General features: G+C 33.7%; 1 protein-coding gene across 1 annotated transcript; it reads right to left on the reverse strand.

Annotated features, from left to right (window-relative positions):
* Positions 1-4,642: 4,642 nt before the first annotated feature.
* LOC136043872 (superoxide dismutase [Cu-Zn]-like) lies at positions 4,643-18,458 on the reverse strand. The gene is made up of 4 exons (XM_065728840.1): positions 18,288-18,458; positions 11,993-12,089; positions 7,792-7,979; positions 4,643-4,834 (listed from the first exon to the last, which is right to left on the reverse strand). The coding sequence occupies exons 1-4, from the start codon at positions 18,354-18,356 to the stop codon at positions 4,724-4,726; spliced, it is 465 nt and encodes a 154-aa protein (XP_065584912.1). The 5' UTR covers positions 18,357-18,458; the 3' UTR covers positions 4,643-4,723.
* Positions 18,459-18,464: the final 6 nt, after the last annotated feature.

An 18,464-nucleotide genomic window follows, 5' to 3' on the forward strand; every position in this document is an offset into this window, starting at 1 on the left:
GACCACAAGGGTGAGTATCTTTAATTACACTTCCATCCTCCTTATCTGCATTAAACCACTAATCCTTTCTTTGACAACAGCATAGGAACCGTTAAGAAAATAGTTGATCATTTAGCATCAAATGCGAAGCTTGGTTATGCACACAGATTTTATGCGCGTGCTTCCTTTGTCCCAATAGATTTGCTAATAAGGCACATTTTCAAACCAAAATTATAATTTTTATGTAATTCTTGTTTCTGTAGATAGACCGTAAATATCAAAATATACCTACTATGAGTCTTTTAATTAAAACTTAGTCGTAGTATGTTCGAACACACAAAGATTTATTATCCGATTACTTGTCCTTGGAGTCTTAGAACCGTAAATGGTTAGATGAGACATAAATAACATCAGAAATAAAGGGCTAGACACACGTAGCATTTTGGGTTCCAATTTAAGTAGATCAGTAGGCAAGCGATAGCAGTACAAAAACGATGCTTTTTACGCGAGATTTCCAAAACTAATCGTCATGGACACCATTGACGACATGAATATCCCTCCCCCTGGAAACCTGACTATCTCCAAAAACTTGGCATCAGGAATAGATTCCTGATTTCTTACAGCTGTGTAAAAGATTCTTGAAGATTTTTCATTTTAGGAACCCGGAGAAACCTGGATGTCCTCTGGAGGTCCGACCAATGGTCTCAGAAGGGACCTTTAAAATAACCTCCATGTATTTTAGCAGCTCTACACCATCCAAGCTCTTCAGGATAGCAGCACCATTCGTTGCCTTTTCACCCTTCTGCCCAATGAATCCCAGGCCACATATATCCGTCCCTTAAAAGAGATCAGAGATATAGAGCCCGTCCTTTCTCCCAGCTAGTAAAAGTAGATTTAAAAAGCTGCATCAATTAATGGCTTCAAGTTGGCATTTCCTACAATTAAGACGAAACATTGCTTTTCCATCTGTGCCAGAGCGTTTGCGGAAAAGTCCAGGGTCTTGGGCTCCAGCAGTGATACAGAGGTGACCCTGAGCTTTCTTTACAGGTTCGGAGGATACCATTTCTTCCTAGTAGCAAAGTTTTGCAGATTTCCAGGAGGAGTTTGTCAATGATCTTTATCGAGTTAACAGACTTGTTTTAGGACACCTATATTTGTCATCTAAGAGCAAAATTGATCATCCCTCCTCATTTTCTATTTTATGGAATGCTTACATACGATGCACCCAAAGCCTTCTGCGAACTAATAATTCATTGCAAAGCTGGCTCTCTCGGATGGAAGATCGCAGTAGCTGCCACCCTGGAAGCTCTGAGCCGCGAACAGGGCTACCTAAGTACTATTGTCACTCAATTAGCGGGGGCGTCGTTTAAGGGGAGCAGCCCGCCTCCCCCCAATAATGTGGAGGAAAATTTTAGCCCCTTGACAATTCGGATATGGATTTTCTCCCCCCATTAAGAGTGCTTGAGATTTGCCATCTGTTAATTAGCAACAGCCGCCCCCCCCTCAAAGAACAACCTTGGAATTCGGATTTCCAGGACTTTGCAAACATGTGACCCCTGGGCTCACTTGCCATTTTTGAAAATCATTGCTAATAGCTTTAACAGATGATTCTTTTATTCGACATGATGTCCAAAATTTTGTTGTTAACAGGATTTGATGAACTTTTTTTGTTTATTCTTTGCTTAAACCATTGCTTATTTATTCTGAGTAAGGAGTTCAATTAATTCTAAATTTCCTTGATTCCGATTTAGAGTTTGACTCAATATTATTTAAATTGAATTATAAAAAAAAGGTAAGAATATACCCCTGGACGGTACTTCAGACGAGACAACTGTCGGATGTACGCCTAGCGGACACTTTCTTGACCACAAAGCATGAACTGACTTCATGGCATCTAGCTGTTGGTACCAGACCAACTCCAAGGGAAGTGATTAATTGTGCTTCTTAGTCCCAGGCTGTTAACCTTGACAACTTCTACCATAGATCAACGGTTGAACGGTGTCCAATAATTCAGAATCAACAGATTCTTCGTCCCAGTCTGTTACCACCGTTCAATTCCATCACAAGGCAACTGTTCAATGACAAAAAATTAAATAAAAAAAGCAAAAATGAATAGTATAAGATATTCTATAGGATTTATTCCGCCTACATATTGGAATACAGGTAGAATATTCCGAAATTCCTTTGTTTCCTCATTATTTTCATTTGCCATGGTTCCCATTAAGGTATTTTCCAGGGAAAATACGCTTAGCACCCTGGACAGTGACTCACCATTAGGGATTTGTAAATAAACTGTTTGCATTGGAATGCACGCGATCCTTGATGTTATTTACTAATTTGTCCGTAACTGTTTCAGCCAATTCTTGACCAGATAAGTACTTGTTGTTATCTTTTGCAAATTACCTCGAGAAGTTAAGCTTAGCCGGATAAGGGATGCCCGACCGCGCTCTTGGTTACATATAAAATGATGCAACTGAACGTTGTAACTAATGTGCTGCATTTAAACTTGGTTACTTTTCACGAACTAACCACGTAACCCTTAGGAAAGCGCCTTCACGATTACGGGACATAAACAAAAGTTGTCTTTCCAACTGAAGCAGTGTTTCAAGCTTTATTCTTTCAACAGCAAAGGGTTTTGTTTCAACTCTGCTTTAAAACACAGTAGAGCTCAACTTCTATATAAAGTTTTCAACACAGGTATTTTTAGATACGAAATTGGTGGTTTTTCGTCCACAAACAGAATACGTAATAAAGCATTTAGAGGCAAAAAGCATCAAAACCTCTTGTCACAGAGAAAAAGAGAGGTTTTTTCACTGCGATGGACTAATTTCAGTCCCAACCCCCTTAAACAATTTAGGTGGGCATTTCTTTGAAACATCTACATCATTGCTGGTCATCTGATATTTTGCTTACATACACTTAGGGGGTTTGAAATAAGATTACAATAGACAACGTTCAATTATTTTGCGAACTACTAATAGCAAGAATGGACTTTACCTTTAATTTTCTATCTGACTTGCAAGGCTTGTTTTTTCTTTAGCATACGTTGAGGCGAATGAAGATATCCACCTATTTTGAATAGCGGTTTTTAAGAGGACAAGAAGTAATAAACAGTTCAATTGCTGTCCTCATAAATATACCCCATTGGTTTATTTGCCTGAAGGTACTTTGTAATTTAAAAGGAAATCTATTAAAAACGGGTAAAATTTATTTACTACGGAATTATTTACCTTAGGTACCAATATGACGTAACCGTTTGTTTAACTACTGCATCGTCGTTAACACAGATAAATGCCACGGATCCATTGATCCTTTCTTCCCAATGTTCAAATTAATGCAGTTATTGATTACCCGACAAAACTTTATATTATTTATTCTTAGATTTTTACGTTTTTCCTCTCATATTCATAGTAGTAGTTCGAAAAAACGAAACAAAAAACAATGACTGAATTACAAACATGTAGCTTATGACCCCTTAGAAATTCCCACTTTCAGTTTTACAATTGGAAAGAATATATATAAATAGGTAAAGCAATTCAGTATATTGTCAGCTCTTAGTCCTTGGAAATTATGAGATAATGCATTAAAAATGGCATTATCCAAGTTTCGAATTTCAAGTCCCGTAAGTTTTATTTTGAAATAAAAATTTCAAAAGATGTGCACCCAAATATGGTTTTTAGAGACGAACAGTTTGCTGGGAGAAAAGAGCCAATAAAGAATATGCTTAATCTTCTTCTGAAATGTTCCATAATTTCTACTCGGGAATAATATCAGGAAACCAAGATTAACAGTTAATTTTCAAGGTACAAACATCCCTAAATAACTGGTCCTGAAGTGCAGAAGAAACAACAAACTTTTTTTATATGCTGCTTTTAGAAATAATTTTATAAGCAGCAAGTTACTTCCTAATTGGGAATATCAGACATAATACGTGATTCAACCACTAAATATGACTTATTTGAGCATTGCTTGGTTGGGTCATCTGAGCACTGATTTTTTCAGTAAATAAAAAGATCTATCTTTTTTTGAATATCTGACTAAAGAGCAGGTTCCTTCAAGACTATTTATGCCACCATTTAGTTTAGGGTCTAAGTGAGACTAGGGAACTATAAATGTCATGTTTTTTTCAAACATTCAACAAGGGTCTAAAGTACTCCATTTTAACTTTAATGCCCATTTTCTTCAATATCAGCATACTTTTTTCATTTCACACATATTTCCCTCCCTAAAAGAGAAGAGGAAGACCTGTTCAGAAGACAAAACTTATGACCTATAAAACAATTGACATAGGACACTAAAAAGAAGACTGATTTATATAGAAAAAAGAGTATGTGCTTGAATCTATTGAATATAAACTTAAAACTCACAGTTTTCATAAAATGTTAAAATTGGTCTATTGGGCTTCTGAACTGCTCATTAAGACCTAACTTTAAGATTAAATAAAAGAAAGTTTTATTTTATAATTTCTGTTCGTTTGAAGCTTGAATGTGGGTCTTTACTTTCAGTTGAAAAGACTTGTTTTTTATTTAATTTATGATCCTTTTTTAAATAATGCTGTAAAATGGCTCCCCTCCATGGAAAATTCCTCAATGGAAAGATCCTCCAACTTACAGTTTGTTAACACGAACTGTTTGATAAAGGCAATAATAAATATGCTGGCAAGTCTGCATTTACTATTCTATTTCATACAAATTTTCATTAAGGTACACAAAAATCACATGGAATCACATATAGAAAAAGCTTTTCAAGGTTTGGCAATGCCAATAACACCACACGCTGCACGACCCCCAGCATTGCCAGTTGTCGGGCTGAGTTGATGACCTCCTTTTCCAAGATCATCCTCATCGTAATGAACCTAAAACCAAATTCATATTTATTAATGTTTAAGAATAAGAATTCAGAAACAAATGCAAAAACCTAGTCTTTTTTAAAAATCAAACTTATGGATCATTTCAGTGATTATTTTCATTTAAAAAAGACTACATAACTTACAAAAATAATAATACTAAAATTTCAAATGACTTGCTTTGAAGCAATGATTGATAGCTGGCTAAAAAATTACTACCTAGTCATTATTTTATGAAGCAAATTAGGAATAAATATATACAATAGGATGTTTTTGAGACGTGTTAAATATCACATTTTATTTTGATACACTTTTCTTTTAATATTTTTCATCTCTTTTTAAATTTATTCCTTTCTCATTTTCTTTTCAGACTAATCAGTATCTTTTAATAGTTGAAAACAATTAGATATTTTCAACTAAAGCAAAAATTTGTTAAAAAAAGGTATAAATTTTTAAGGCAGTAAAAATAAAACTTTTTGAATGTATAATTTATTATAAAAGTCCGAATATTTTGGCTTCACATCAGGAAGCCCTTAACAATCCGGGAAAAAATTATATAAAAATTTAGCTTAAAAAAGAAAACATACAAATATTATAAAAAAAGATAATTTTTGAATATCGTTAGAGTTTTCTTCCGTTTTTCATGTTTAGTTTAAGCTTTTTTTTTCATTGATAAAGGCTTCCATATATGAAGCCAAAATATCGACTTTTATAATCAAGTTTGAAGTAAACATATTTTTTGTCTCACTGCATTAATTTTTCCCAGTTATGAATAGACTTTCGTTTCAATTGTAAATTAAAAAACAGCATGGTCTAAGAAATTATTTGAGTTACTTTCAAAGACAAGAGGTATAAACCAAACAAACCCAGATAAATTTGCTTCACAGCTTCAGCTTCAGCAGATATTTCAGCTTCCGAAATATCTCTGATATGATACAGAATACAAAACAACAGATAGATATAGGCCTCTTTAGGGAAATTTTCAAGAATAAAATAAAATAAAGGTATTATAGCTTTAAGCTAACATAAGAATGTAAAAAACAACAACTAACTAATGCAAAGGACTACTAAAAATAACAGCAAAAATACAAACTAGCAAGTATTACTTCAAGGTCATACAATTAGATATATAAAGAAACCTAAATTAATAAAAATCGGCTGTTAAAATGACTAATGAAATCACTTTTTAACCTCTTAAATATGCCTAACATTTTAAGATGACAAAAATGTAAGACAAATGTCAAAATTAAAAAATTCAAGATGACAAAAATGATTACCATTCTTGACTTAGGTTCAAATGGCAATTTGTTCTCACTAGGCAGTTTTTTTTATGAGCACATTTTTAACTTTTGTACAGGCTACTAAGCTATGGGCTGTTTCGAGCCCTTTTTAGGGCTCAAAATAGAATTTATCCCCGCAGCAATTATTGAATTTGAGACGAGTATCTTCTTCTGTTTCTGCAAATAAGGGCTTTTTAGTCAAGACTATTCACCCCTTTTCCTTTTGATTCACTCTGTGAGATGAAGAAAGCTACTGAATTGGTTGCTTCTTATTTATGTTGGACATGCTCATCTGCTCAGATTTCTTTTAGTAAATCTTTTGATTCTAGGAGTTGAAATATAAGAGGATAAACCGAGTTTTGAGCTCTGTGTGCAGGTTTAGTCAGATAGACTCTTTAGCTAATAGTGAGATTTTGTGGTGTTTCAAGCACTTTAACAGTTTACATTGCAGGATATACTGTGCAGACATCAGCATATTACATTCAAATTGGCAATGGTCAATTGTTTTATTTTTATATTACAATGTCTGCAAAGAGGGGTCGAGGGAATTGAGCCATTCGAATTTGAAAACTGATGAAAACCCTCGAAAATTTAGCCAGTTTGAGTCTGAACAAATTCTGTTATATATTTTAGATAGTTGCTTGTTGGTGATGGTAGATAGATTTGGTTTATTCTTATTTAACTGCACCTCTGATATTCTCCAGGATTATATGTCTCTTATGGAGATTGGTCACCTACTTGGCTAGTCAAACTTTAGAGATTTTTTTGCAATATGATTTTTCATAATGAACTTAGTGGGCACTGGAAGGTTTTTGTTTTAAATATTGCAGAGGACAGTGATGTTCTTCTTCTGAAACACAGCACCTGGAATCCACGATAGACTCCTTTCGGCTTCTAGCAGGTTTTCTTCTGATTGTTCATTTGATGTTTTGACTACCCATACCCAATACCATCTTCATATAAACAAAAAGATTTCCTTTTGCCTTCAATGTCTAATTTTTTTCTGCTATACAACTTGACAGTTTATTTATTTTGCCAAACCTCTAAATATTATAATACTCAAGGAAATTAAGCAACGAGAGAATTGTGTGGATTATGGGAAGTGTGATTACTCATTATTAGTATAGTATAGTATTTAGTTGCCAAATTACCAGGATATGGAGACAGAATATCAATATAAATACAGGATACGGAGACCAGAGTTCTTTATTGAGAATACTCAATTTCGGATGGCTGATCTTTTGTGAGACATCTAGCAAAAAGAACAGGCATATGGGAATGAGAGTATAACATAAAAATAACAAATAATTCTTAAAATAGCCATTTTTTTCCTTGATAAAGGCTTCAAGATAAGAAGCTGAAATGTTCGGTTTCAAATCTAAGATTTGTGTTAGGTTTTTGCTGTTTGTGCTAGGACCCCCCCCCCAGCCCCTTAAGGCGCAAGTGAAATAACCTGCATCGAATACTAGATTAAGAATATGTTGAGATAAAAAAAGGTAATCAATATTCAAGGCAGCTATCCTTCTTTAAAATCCTAGACCCAAAACTGCATGCTACATAATGGGGTCAAATTTGCTTACAATCAAAAGTTCAGGAGTCAGCTTTCACTTTCATATTTTTTCTCTCTGTAGTTCAATTACAAAAAAAAACTTATTTGTGAATTAAAACAACAACAAAAAAACTCACAACTAAGGTTCTGCCAATAACGGAATGTGGACCAGAAAGTTTCATCATAGGGTCAGTCATTTCAACAGCAGCTTTTCCAGATGCATCAGCAACAACATTTCCTAGGTCTCCCAAATGACGCTCCTCATCTTCGGGTGCTCCATGAGTTTTTCCAAAAGGGTTGTAGTGAGCTCCAGCGGAAGTACAGCCTGTAAATCAGAGAACCAATTTTGAATTCATGCCAAAAAACGCCTCTATCACCTTTATTCTTATGGGACTTCCTTTTAAGCACAAACTTCGAACGGAATCTATATTATATCCAGGAATTGTTGAAAATTAATTTTGAATTATCAGGATGGCTAAAACCCACAAAAAGGACAACTTATTTTTGCATTGATTACTATAAAAAAAGTTCTGAGCAATACATTTCATGGGCATTAAATATTTTTTTTCTTTTGTTCATAACAATAATTTTTGAGTTATGTTTTTCTAACTCGACTACTTTCCAAGTGAGCAAAAGCCCTCAAACTAGAATTTTGCCAAAGTTAGTGAGCCTTCCGATATAGGTAAAAACTCATAGGGAGGAGAGGGTTAATTGAAATAATAAAACTCTAGGTTATCTTTCCTGCTTGGTAAGTAATTGAGTTGGGTGAATGAAACTCCCAGGAATGTATCAGAGCCTTTATGATTCCCTGGGAAAATATTCTGAAATACCAACTTCCACTCCACCCTTCAAAGGGCTCTACTCTTTGATGACCTTTTACAATCTTTAAGTTGAGAAAATGAGGCCTTGAGAAAAAAGTCTAATGCTAAAATGAGACATAAAAAAATTATTTTTAGCCTAATACCTATATTCAATCCTTATTTTTAGGCTTTAAAATTTTACAAAAATTCATATCTTAGATTTTGGGGGGAAATCAAAATATGGCTTAAAATTCAACTAAAACACTAGGAGTTACTTTTGAAAAACTGAAGGCTTTGAAAGATATTAAAAACTTAATATCAGGTTAAATATTTATAGTCAAAGCTTCAATAGGTCCCTGTCTTGTATGCAATCTTCTAAGCATTAGTAATAAGAATCAGACAGAAATAGTAGCTTGATAACACCTTTCCAGGACATATTTTGGGCCTTGGATTAATTCTTTAAAATTTCACTCACCTAACTTGGCTACTTCTTTAGATAGCAAGAAGTCCTTACCCTACAATTTTACCACTAGCAATTCACTATAGTACACAGCCACCCAAGACAAATTTAGCTGTAAACACTTCCTCTTCCCTCCAATATGCTCAAAGTTTTTTTATTCCCCAAAGAAGTTCTAATATACTTAACACCATATTTGTTACATCTTCCATCTTGATTTGAGAACAACCCGCTTTTTGTTTGGCCATAAGCAGATGGCCAAAAAGCAAAATTCCTGGCAACCTCTCTCCCTTCATTCATAAAACTTGATCCAGCTATTATAACATTTCACTAGAAAAAAACTAAACCCACCCCCGTCCACAAGAATTTCACCTTTAGACTGTAAACCAACTTTTCATACCAAATAATGGAATTAATCAGATGTGGAGCTGAGAAAACTGTTTTCTTAGCATTGTTTGCTTTTTACTAAGTAAGGCTTTGGAAGAAAATATTTTTTTATCAAACCCTTATTCTCTTACCAAGTAAAATATTTAAACAAGTATACCCTATTATATATGTAGACACTTATTTATTTATTTAAAATTGTCCAAAAGTCTTCTGCTATTGGCTGAACTTTGTGCTAATTTCTTGAAAAACTTAATAAAGTTCAATTTTTTTCTGACAGCAATAACGTCAACAAAGTTATGCGAATAAAACGGTTTATTAACTCCGCATACAGCTTTAACTTTATTAACACCATGAAAACCCTGCATAAAAGCATATAATTTAGCATCCTGAGTTTTATGAAAACAATTTAATTAAATAATTGCCAGGCTCAGAGTGATGAAACTATTTTTCTTAAGCATTTCTCCTCCTTGGCTAAGATTCAAAATACTTATACAGCTATCCTGGATTCTAACCTGCCATGGGAAATTGATCGTTAAGATATTTAAGGCAGCAATTGATATCTTAAAGAAGAGAAATATTGTTTAATAATGATTAAAGCTTGAAGAAGTCAATTTTTAAAAGGACGTGATTTATCTCTAGTTTTTGATTGTGCAGAAGAGAGCGGGAATGAGTAGGAAGAGCTGTATTGGTACCAGCTGGCCTAGTGGCCTTAAACTGCTGGGGACAGGTAGCTCAGGTACTCGCACTTCCCACAATCAATAACAGTGTATTATTGTTCATAATTGCATATATTCATTGATTGTAGACTGGAGGAGAATAGCACTTCCAGTAGCTAGTTTTTCTGAAGAAGAAGTCAAAGAGGTGAAAGCCTTGTTGTTAGTTCATATACCTCCCTACAATTTTTGGAACTGAAATAAATGAATACAAATACACATCAAGTATACAATCTTGTTCATTATAGTTTTCAGCACTAGGTGATCCAGTTCTGTTAGCAACAGTCAGCTTCCTGCACAAGCAGCCTCCAGCTGATTAGATATTCATGTCTACAAATTTTCTACTATGATGGGGAGGAGGGGAAGACCCATATTAAAAACAAAAGCTGGGAATGTTATTTAGCCCAGAAAAGTTTCACTAAAACAAACAACTCTATATGAACCCAAATAATTAAGCCCTTCTCTCATTTTTTTTTTCTTTTTTAAGGACATGTAAACCCAAAGAAAAGTTTATTCTTTCAATAAGGTCAGAATTCGCTTGTTTCTATGGTAAGAGAGGGATAGAAAAAGTGATGACCTTAGGCACATAAACAACATCTACCCATAAGAAGCTTGTGACATCAGCTAAACTTCACATAAAGAATCTAGCAAGAACAAAAATTTACATCACTGTCACAAACATACTTCTTACTAAGGACAAGATAGTATCAAAAATTTACCTGATTCTAGTTCCGCATCAAAATTCTAATCCAAATAGTATTCTTAAATTTAAAGCAAATTTGAGGTTGTTTTTAAACTATATTTTACTATGGTTATCTGATGACTAATCCCTATTGAATTCTATTTCCATTTTTAGTATCTAATTTGTGTTGTTCCACATCAGAAAATTACTTTGTATAATTTAAATATAAATATAATATAATTTAATACACATTATAGCATGTATGCACATAATTCAGTTAGACTGGTGAAGCATTGTCACATTACTGTATTGTGCAGTATTTGTTTCATTCCTGTGAGTGAATTTATGCCCTGTGTTGAGCTTCTTTGTGCCCATGCTCTCTTTTTCATTTTCTCCTGCCATTACTTTTCTCAGTTTTAATTCTCCTTGTTTTATAACTGCATTTTAATGGGAGCTAATGATTATGCTTTTCAGGAATTTGCATATGAATGAGCCATTCAAAACTCAAGACGTGACTGAAACAAGAATGTTAGAATACTGACTCAATGCTTACTAATCTAAACTTTCTTTTGACAAGCTGGAACATTTTGCCTATCAGATTCTACCGAGTCAAACATTATGCATGTATTCATAGAAAAGTCATGTAAGTACAGGTTATCTTCCTATTTTGATGTTCATTGATGAACTAAGCAGTAATACTGAACACTAACAGGTGGTGTGAAACAGTTTTAAATTCAGGGTATCAGTTGGTGTTTACTTTTACAGGGGTCAATTTGGGTTTAAAAAATAGAAGTCTCATGACCATGGTGACCATGAATTTTGATAAAGAAGAAATTAAAACATGTGATTAGAAATCATTTAATAGCTGATTCAGGTTATGCTCACAGACAACTAGGAAGAGCTATTGCTGTTAAGACATGATAGTAACTACATAATAATACATTACATTAATTGTTACTATTTGATGGTACACTATTTCCTAGTAATTATACATAGTATTTGAAAACACTGAAGTCCATGCTAAAGTTATACACCAAGTTTTCCGAAAGTTAAGTATTCTAAAATACTGCTGTTAGGGTAAAATGAGTTTCAAGACTCTGTAATCATCACAAATTTTCCAAAATATCTGTAAAATTAAACATTAAATCAGCTAATCAAATACTATATATATAAATGACAAGTATAGAGAAGATATGTCCCTCATTTCTTTTACATCAACAAGTTTTTTAAAAACTCCAACTATATTCCTTAAATCCCTCTTAATTTCTAAACTCATTTTAAGTAGTTGACTAATCTTACCATCAGTGTTGTCTCCAAACTCATGAACATGGAACCCATGCTTGCCTGGAGTGAGACCATCAATTGAGCCTGAAATTGATATAGGCGCTTCTTCTGTCTGTAAAAGGAGATAAAAAAAAGATATAATAGGGAAGTAAAACAAGAAAATGGGGAAGATGTGCTTAGATCTACCCCTAACTGTATGGTAGCTCTGCAGATAACATCACCCACTGAAATTAATGTTTGTAATTGTCTTAAAACCATACATGTCACAATTGCAGTTGTGTCTGATTGGTCAGATGCCAATGAAAATGTAATCCAAGATAAAATGATTGATCTTTTAATTAACCTTATTCTTTTCTTTACTGATCTTTTCCTTACATTGATCTTCCCCTTACTCTTTCATAAATTTCATGAAGGCCTTTTTATGTTCAAGTTAATGAGACTAGAGGGGAGACTAGTCCCAATACCAGAAGTCTTCCCCAAGGAGCATTTTGAGTTCCCTTCTGTTTTATTGGTATGCTTCAGAATTTTAGTTATCTCACTCATTGTTTGGCCTATGTGCAGGGGATTTGATTATTTGGAAATCTAGAAAGGATATTGTACTTCTTCTGTCTGTAAAAGGAGAAAAAAAATGTAATATGGAAGTAAAACAAGAAAATGAGAAAGATGTGATTTGACCTACTCCTAACTGTATTGTAAAACATTCCACAACAGACATATCATTGCTGGAGCCTCTTAGAAATATATCTCACTAAGATGATTAAGTCATAGGTACAAACAGAAAAAATATTAAAAAGTATTTTCAATAGGGAAGACAGCTTCAGAATTATAGGAGTCTTTTTGCATAGATATATGAATATAAATGCTGATTATTGGTCATCATCACCCTTAAACTCATAAACGGTAACTAAGATTTTCTTGGTAGTATGATTATCCATACGATATTACCTTACTACAAATTATTTTAAATTGCAGCTTGGAGCAATCAAGGATCTTCCTTGTGAAGCTCCAGAGTTGATGCTTGAAGTTGTTTTCATTGTTGTTTAGTTGTCATGCAGAGTTGGATTATCAGTAGCTTCCCAGTCAAGTTTTTGCTCCCTTTAAGGCCACTCAGCATTCATCCTCTGTTTGAAAATGTCAAGAAATTTAACCATAAACATGTCTTTGGAAAATTTGCTCCAAATTGTTGATAATTCTTGAGGAACAGAGTTGTTTGTAGACTATGGCTAGGGTAGACTGCCTTACAAGTTTCACCCAATGTTCTCTGGTTCTCGAATTAGGATCAAAAACAGGAAATAATGCTGGAAGCATGTCAGCCTTCATCAGCTTGTAGGTTAAAATGGCATAAACTCTTCTCCTATATGCAACAGTGGGAGATTTCCTTGTGCTATTGGCCTTCCAACCTGATTCCAAAAACAATACAGATTTATTTTGGCTATTATTTTTTTTGCTCAAAATTGATTGAGAATCAGCCATCTCCCTTTCTGCTGCAGTTGCATTTTGAAAGAAACGAAAACATACTGCACAATATTAAAATCCAAAGATTTTATAGTTTCTCTAGCTGAAAACCCTTAGAATTTATTGAAATTAAACTAAGCATGCATATGAAATATGTAAATCTATCTTCCTCAGTAATGGTTATACAATCTGACTCATTTTGTGGTTTTGTCAAGCTTTGCACAAATAAATATGCACTAGTTCTCTTCTGACAGTAACATTCATTCATTTAGGGACAATTCTTACATGAACCAGCCATAAGCATTCACATTACTCAGCCATAAGCATTTCAAAGAAGCAGGGGGAGAGATACCTATTTTTCAATTTGATTATTCCTGCTTAAAAGCTAAATTTTAAAATCTAATCAAAGCTTGCTGATTTGAATGTAATTCAAAAGCCAATTTGTTAAGCAGTGGCATTTAGTGATATTTGAGAGTTTGTCTACTACTTTTGCTACTAGCCCTTTGCACTCAATTCCACAGTATCTCCACTGCAAATAGAAATGAAACCATTGCCTATTTGAATGTGTTGTACTAATGCTAGCACAGAATACTCTTCAAAATAGATTGCTAATAAAGTGCTTCAAATACCACACTACCACCATCAGAAAGACCATGGTGTGCAACCTGAGAAGTGGCTGACAAATTGAGCCACCTTCATCATGGACTGGTGTCCATTGGACTTGTCTGTGTTACTGGCAAGAGCAATTTCAGACAAGGTATTGATCCAATGGAATGCTCAGCAGAATAGAATGCTGCTATGAAACAGTTATTTCAGCCTTGGGCTTTGAGAGAAGCCCAGATGACCTGTGGCTGTTGGAACAAACATGGATTCCAATAGAAAAAAAAGACAAGATGAGTGATGGAGATGGCTCAGTATGTCAGCCACTTCTCAAGTTGCACATCATGACTTGCTGCATCAATACATGTATTTTAAGCCTGACCCTGTGGGTATTTGATTCATAGAAACTGATTAATACTAATCAATGTTGATTAGCATTAAAACTTTTCAATGTTTGAGCCACCTTCATCATGGACTGGTGTCCACTGGACTTGTCTGTGTTAGTGTCAAGATAATTCAGATAAGCCATTGATTATCAGCACCTTTAAGATATTCAATATTAAATATGGTCATTACATTTAAGCTAATCACATACACATTAATTTTTTTTGGACAAAGCCAATTTCTAGGTTGTATGATAAAGATTTTATAGTAGTTTAGCTGTTGAAGTGTTGATTAGCTGTCTATCTACTGAGTATTTTCCCTGTTAGCTCCTAATTTTGAAGCATATGTATAAATATTAGCACACTATTTCAGGAAAAATTTTCACAACAAAGTATAAAGAATAAATTAGAATCTTTATGCTTGATGCTAAATTAAAAAAAAAGTCTTTTGTGCACAGACCTAAGTAACATGCCATAAACATAACTCTATGCACAGTAGAACTGCATCTGGCCAGCCAGAGATTCATTACTAAGGCTATATCTAGCCCATTTGGGGGGAGTGTTTCTGAAAAAAAAAACGCAACAGATGTCATTACCATGCTTGGGGAGTACCTGAATAGGAAACCTAAGGCTAATTTAGTGGAGGCTTTTTCTAGAGCTTAAGTAGAAGACTAATGCACTAATAAAAACGTCTTTAATACATTCTTAAAATATATTAAATGTTTATTATAGAACAACCATACATACCTACTAATCTCATTTCTAAGAACATATTGTTCTATACACCCCTCTTTCCTGCTGATGGATAAATATACAATCTACTCTATATATTTATTTATTAATACTAAAATACAGTAAGTTTTTTTCCAAGCTTGTTGCACTAAACATTACAAACAAATTTATGACAGTGCTGACAACATAATACATATATACAAATCTAAAAAAAAAAAAAAAAAAAAACACTGAAAACATACAAGTCACAAAAACAGTTAATAATAATAATAATAAAATCAAATTGGATTGTGATAAGACCTAGTATGGGCATCAGTAGAGGCTAAATTACTTTGGAAGACTAGATCATGATAATAGCAACTGTTTCTGATGAAAGTGTGTTCCTTCTTTTTCTTCTATTTCAGCAAGTGTTCCAAGTCTTCAATACTTGGCTAGATCTTCTTCTTCTGTTTCAACAAATGGGGGCTTTTTAGTCAAAACTCTTCAGCTGTTTTCCTTTAGATTCAATCTGTGAGATGAATAGAGTTAGTGAATTGGTTGCTTATTATTTATATTGAATCTGTTCAGATTTATTTCAGTAAATCTTTTGATTCTAATAGTTGAGATATAAGAGGATAATATTGAGTTCTGAGTTGTGTGTGCAGGTATAGTCAGATAGACTCTTAGTTGGTAGTGAGATTTTGGGGTGTTTCAAGCACTGTAACAGTTTACATTGCAGGATATACACTACAGATATCAGAATGTTACATTCAAGTAGGCAATGGTCAATTGTTCCATTTTTTGTCACTATGAGCTAAGAGTCTATCTGACTATATCTGCACACGGAGATCAGAACTCAATGTATACCTTCTTATATTTCAACCCCTAGTATCAAAAGATTAACAGAAAGAAATCTGAACAGGTTCAAGATAGATAAGAAGTAACCAATTCAGTAGCTTTGTTTATCTCACAGAATGAATCAAAAGGAGAAGAGTTGAATAGTCTTAAACTGAAAAGCCCTTATTTGCTGAAACATTAGAAGATGCTCTTCTCAAATTCAATAATTGCTGTGGGGATAAATTCTACTTTGAGCCCTAAGAGGGGCTTGAAACAGCTCATAGCCTAGTAGCCTGTACAAAAGTTAAAAATGTGCTAATAAATTGCCATTTGAAGCTAAAACCAGTATTTATATATACAATTGTTTTTTTTTTTGTTTAGCCATAGTCTTGACTGAAAAGCCCTTGTTTGCTGAAACATAAGATGCTTTTCTCAAATTCAATAACCATTTAGGGGACAAATTTTATTTTGAACCCTAAAAGTGGCTCAAAACAGCCCATAGCCTAGTAGCCTATACAAAAATTAAAAATGTGTTCCTAAAAAACTACCCAGTGAGAACAAATTACCATTTGCAGGTGATTCAAGAATGGTAATCACTTTTGCCTTACTTATGAAATGTTAGGCCTGTTTAAAACAAATTTGAGAAAATTTTAATAAGAGCCTGAGATCCCTAAAAAAAGGAATCATAACATAACAAAAAATAGGTAAATATATCACTGTTCATATTATTGACTTACCAATAAATTGAACATACCACTTGATGCCTTTTTTATGCTCTTAATGAAAACAATAATTGCTTCTATCCCAAATCCAAATTTAAGCACTTTTTTGCTCTTAAAAATGATGAATTTTAAATTAAAATATGAGTTATCTTTTATTTTCAACAAAATAATACTATGTTTCCCTCACTGTGGTTTTTGACAAAATAATCCTATATTTTCTCAGTGCCAAAATTATTTATAGTTAGGTTAGGTCAAAAAGTGCTTAAAATTGAATTTGCAATAGAAGTGATTGTTCCAACAACATGCAAAAATAAGAGTTGCTTAAAGTCTAGCAAATTAGGTAAAATTCTAGTTGATTGACTTTTGGCTATCTTGGAAAGAGGTTAGGTTAGAAAAATTAAACTTTCAGGGATAGGTCTAAAGGCTAAAGTTTGTCCTGGGAAGGTATTTTAAAGTACCCTCCTTCCACTCCTTCTCCCTCTAGAGTGCCCTGACCTTTAAAAATATGTGAGTTATAAAAGTGAAACCTTGCAATATAGATCTTCTGCTTGAATTAAGTAGGCTACAATAAAATTGGGTAAAATTCTAGTTAATTGACTTCTTGCTATCTCAGAAAGGGTTAAGGTTAGGAAAATGAAACTTTCAGGGATGAATGTACAGTCTAAAGTACATCCCAGGAAGGTATTTCAAAGCAACTACCTCTACTCCTTCTTCCTCTAGAGGACTTGACCTTTGATGGCCTTCAAAATATATGTGTTATAAAAGTGAAACCTTGCAAAATAGATCTTCTTAATTGAAGTACAAAAAAATTGTTTTCAGCTTCATAACTTTACTTGATTCCATTTTATAAAGAATTAAAGATATGTAAATACATTTCCTAAATTTTGAAAAAAAACATTGATATGGCTCAAAATTCTAGTCAAATAACAGGAATTATATTTTCAGAACTAAAGGCAGAGAAAAAGCAACTAGTAACTGAAAATTAAGGTAAAATGTTGTTTAGTCAAAATTTCAATAAGTAGGCCTATAGGACCTGTCATGTAGGCAAATTTCAGGGCCCTCTAGAGGAAGGAGTGGGGGTGGGTACTTCAAAATACCTTCCTGAGACATACTTTAGCCTTTAGACTCATCCCTGAAAGTTTAATTTTCCTAATCAAACCTAACCCCTTTCCAAGATAGCCAAAAGTCAATCAACTAGAGTTTTACCACAAATTATTATGGTAAAATTCTAGTTAATTGACTTCTTACTATCTTAGAAAGGGTTTAGGTTAGGGAAGTGAACATTTCAGGTGGGTCTAGGCTACAGCCCTTTAGAGAGAGAAGGGTTGGAGGTGGGTACTTCAAAATACCTTCCCTGGAGATACTTTAGCCTTTAGACTCATCCCTGAAAGTTTAATTTTCCTAACCTAACCCCTTTCCAAGATAGCCAAAAGTCAATCAACTAGAATTTTAGCACAAATTATTTCATGTAATTATTTTTGATATGGAGCATAGAAATAGCTTATTCCCATGATAAACAACCTAACTAGGCCTACTAGGCTAGCCTGTTTAGGCAATGCTACATTAAGATTGTGGCAGCCTGATTAAAGTAGGCCTACTTACATCCTGAGAAAACTTAACAACTCCGTTGACTTTTTCACCTCGAAGAACACAAACTGCTTTCAAAACCATCTTCTTATGTAATTAAACAGTATAAATTCCCAAAGTGCAAAAAAATGGCTGATGGTATGGATTGATTTACATGAAGAAATCAAACATATCTATTATATATTAGATGGC

This window comes from Artemia franciscana, chromosome 2, assembly GCF_032884065.1.
Source record: "Artemia franciscana chromosome 2, ASM3288406v1, whole genome shotgun sequence".
NCBI lineage: Eukaryota > Metazoa > Arthropoda > Branchiopoda > Anostraca > Artemiidae > Artemia > Artemia franciscana.

Coding starts and splice junctions, on each gene's coding strand:
- LOC136043872 (XM_065728840.1), bottom strand. CDS start 18,356: ATGGTTTTGAAAGCAGTTTGTGTTCTTCGAGGTGAAAAAGTCAACGGA. Junction 12,090..18,287: donor TTGTTAAGTTTTCTCAGGAT/GTAAGTAGGCCT, acceptor CTCCTTTTACAG/ACAGAAGAAGCGCCTATATC. Junction 7,980..11,992: donor GTTTGGAGACAACACTGATG/GTAAGATTAGTC, acceptor TCTGATTTACAG/GCTGTACTTCCGCTGGAGCT.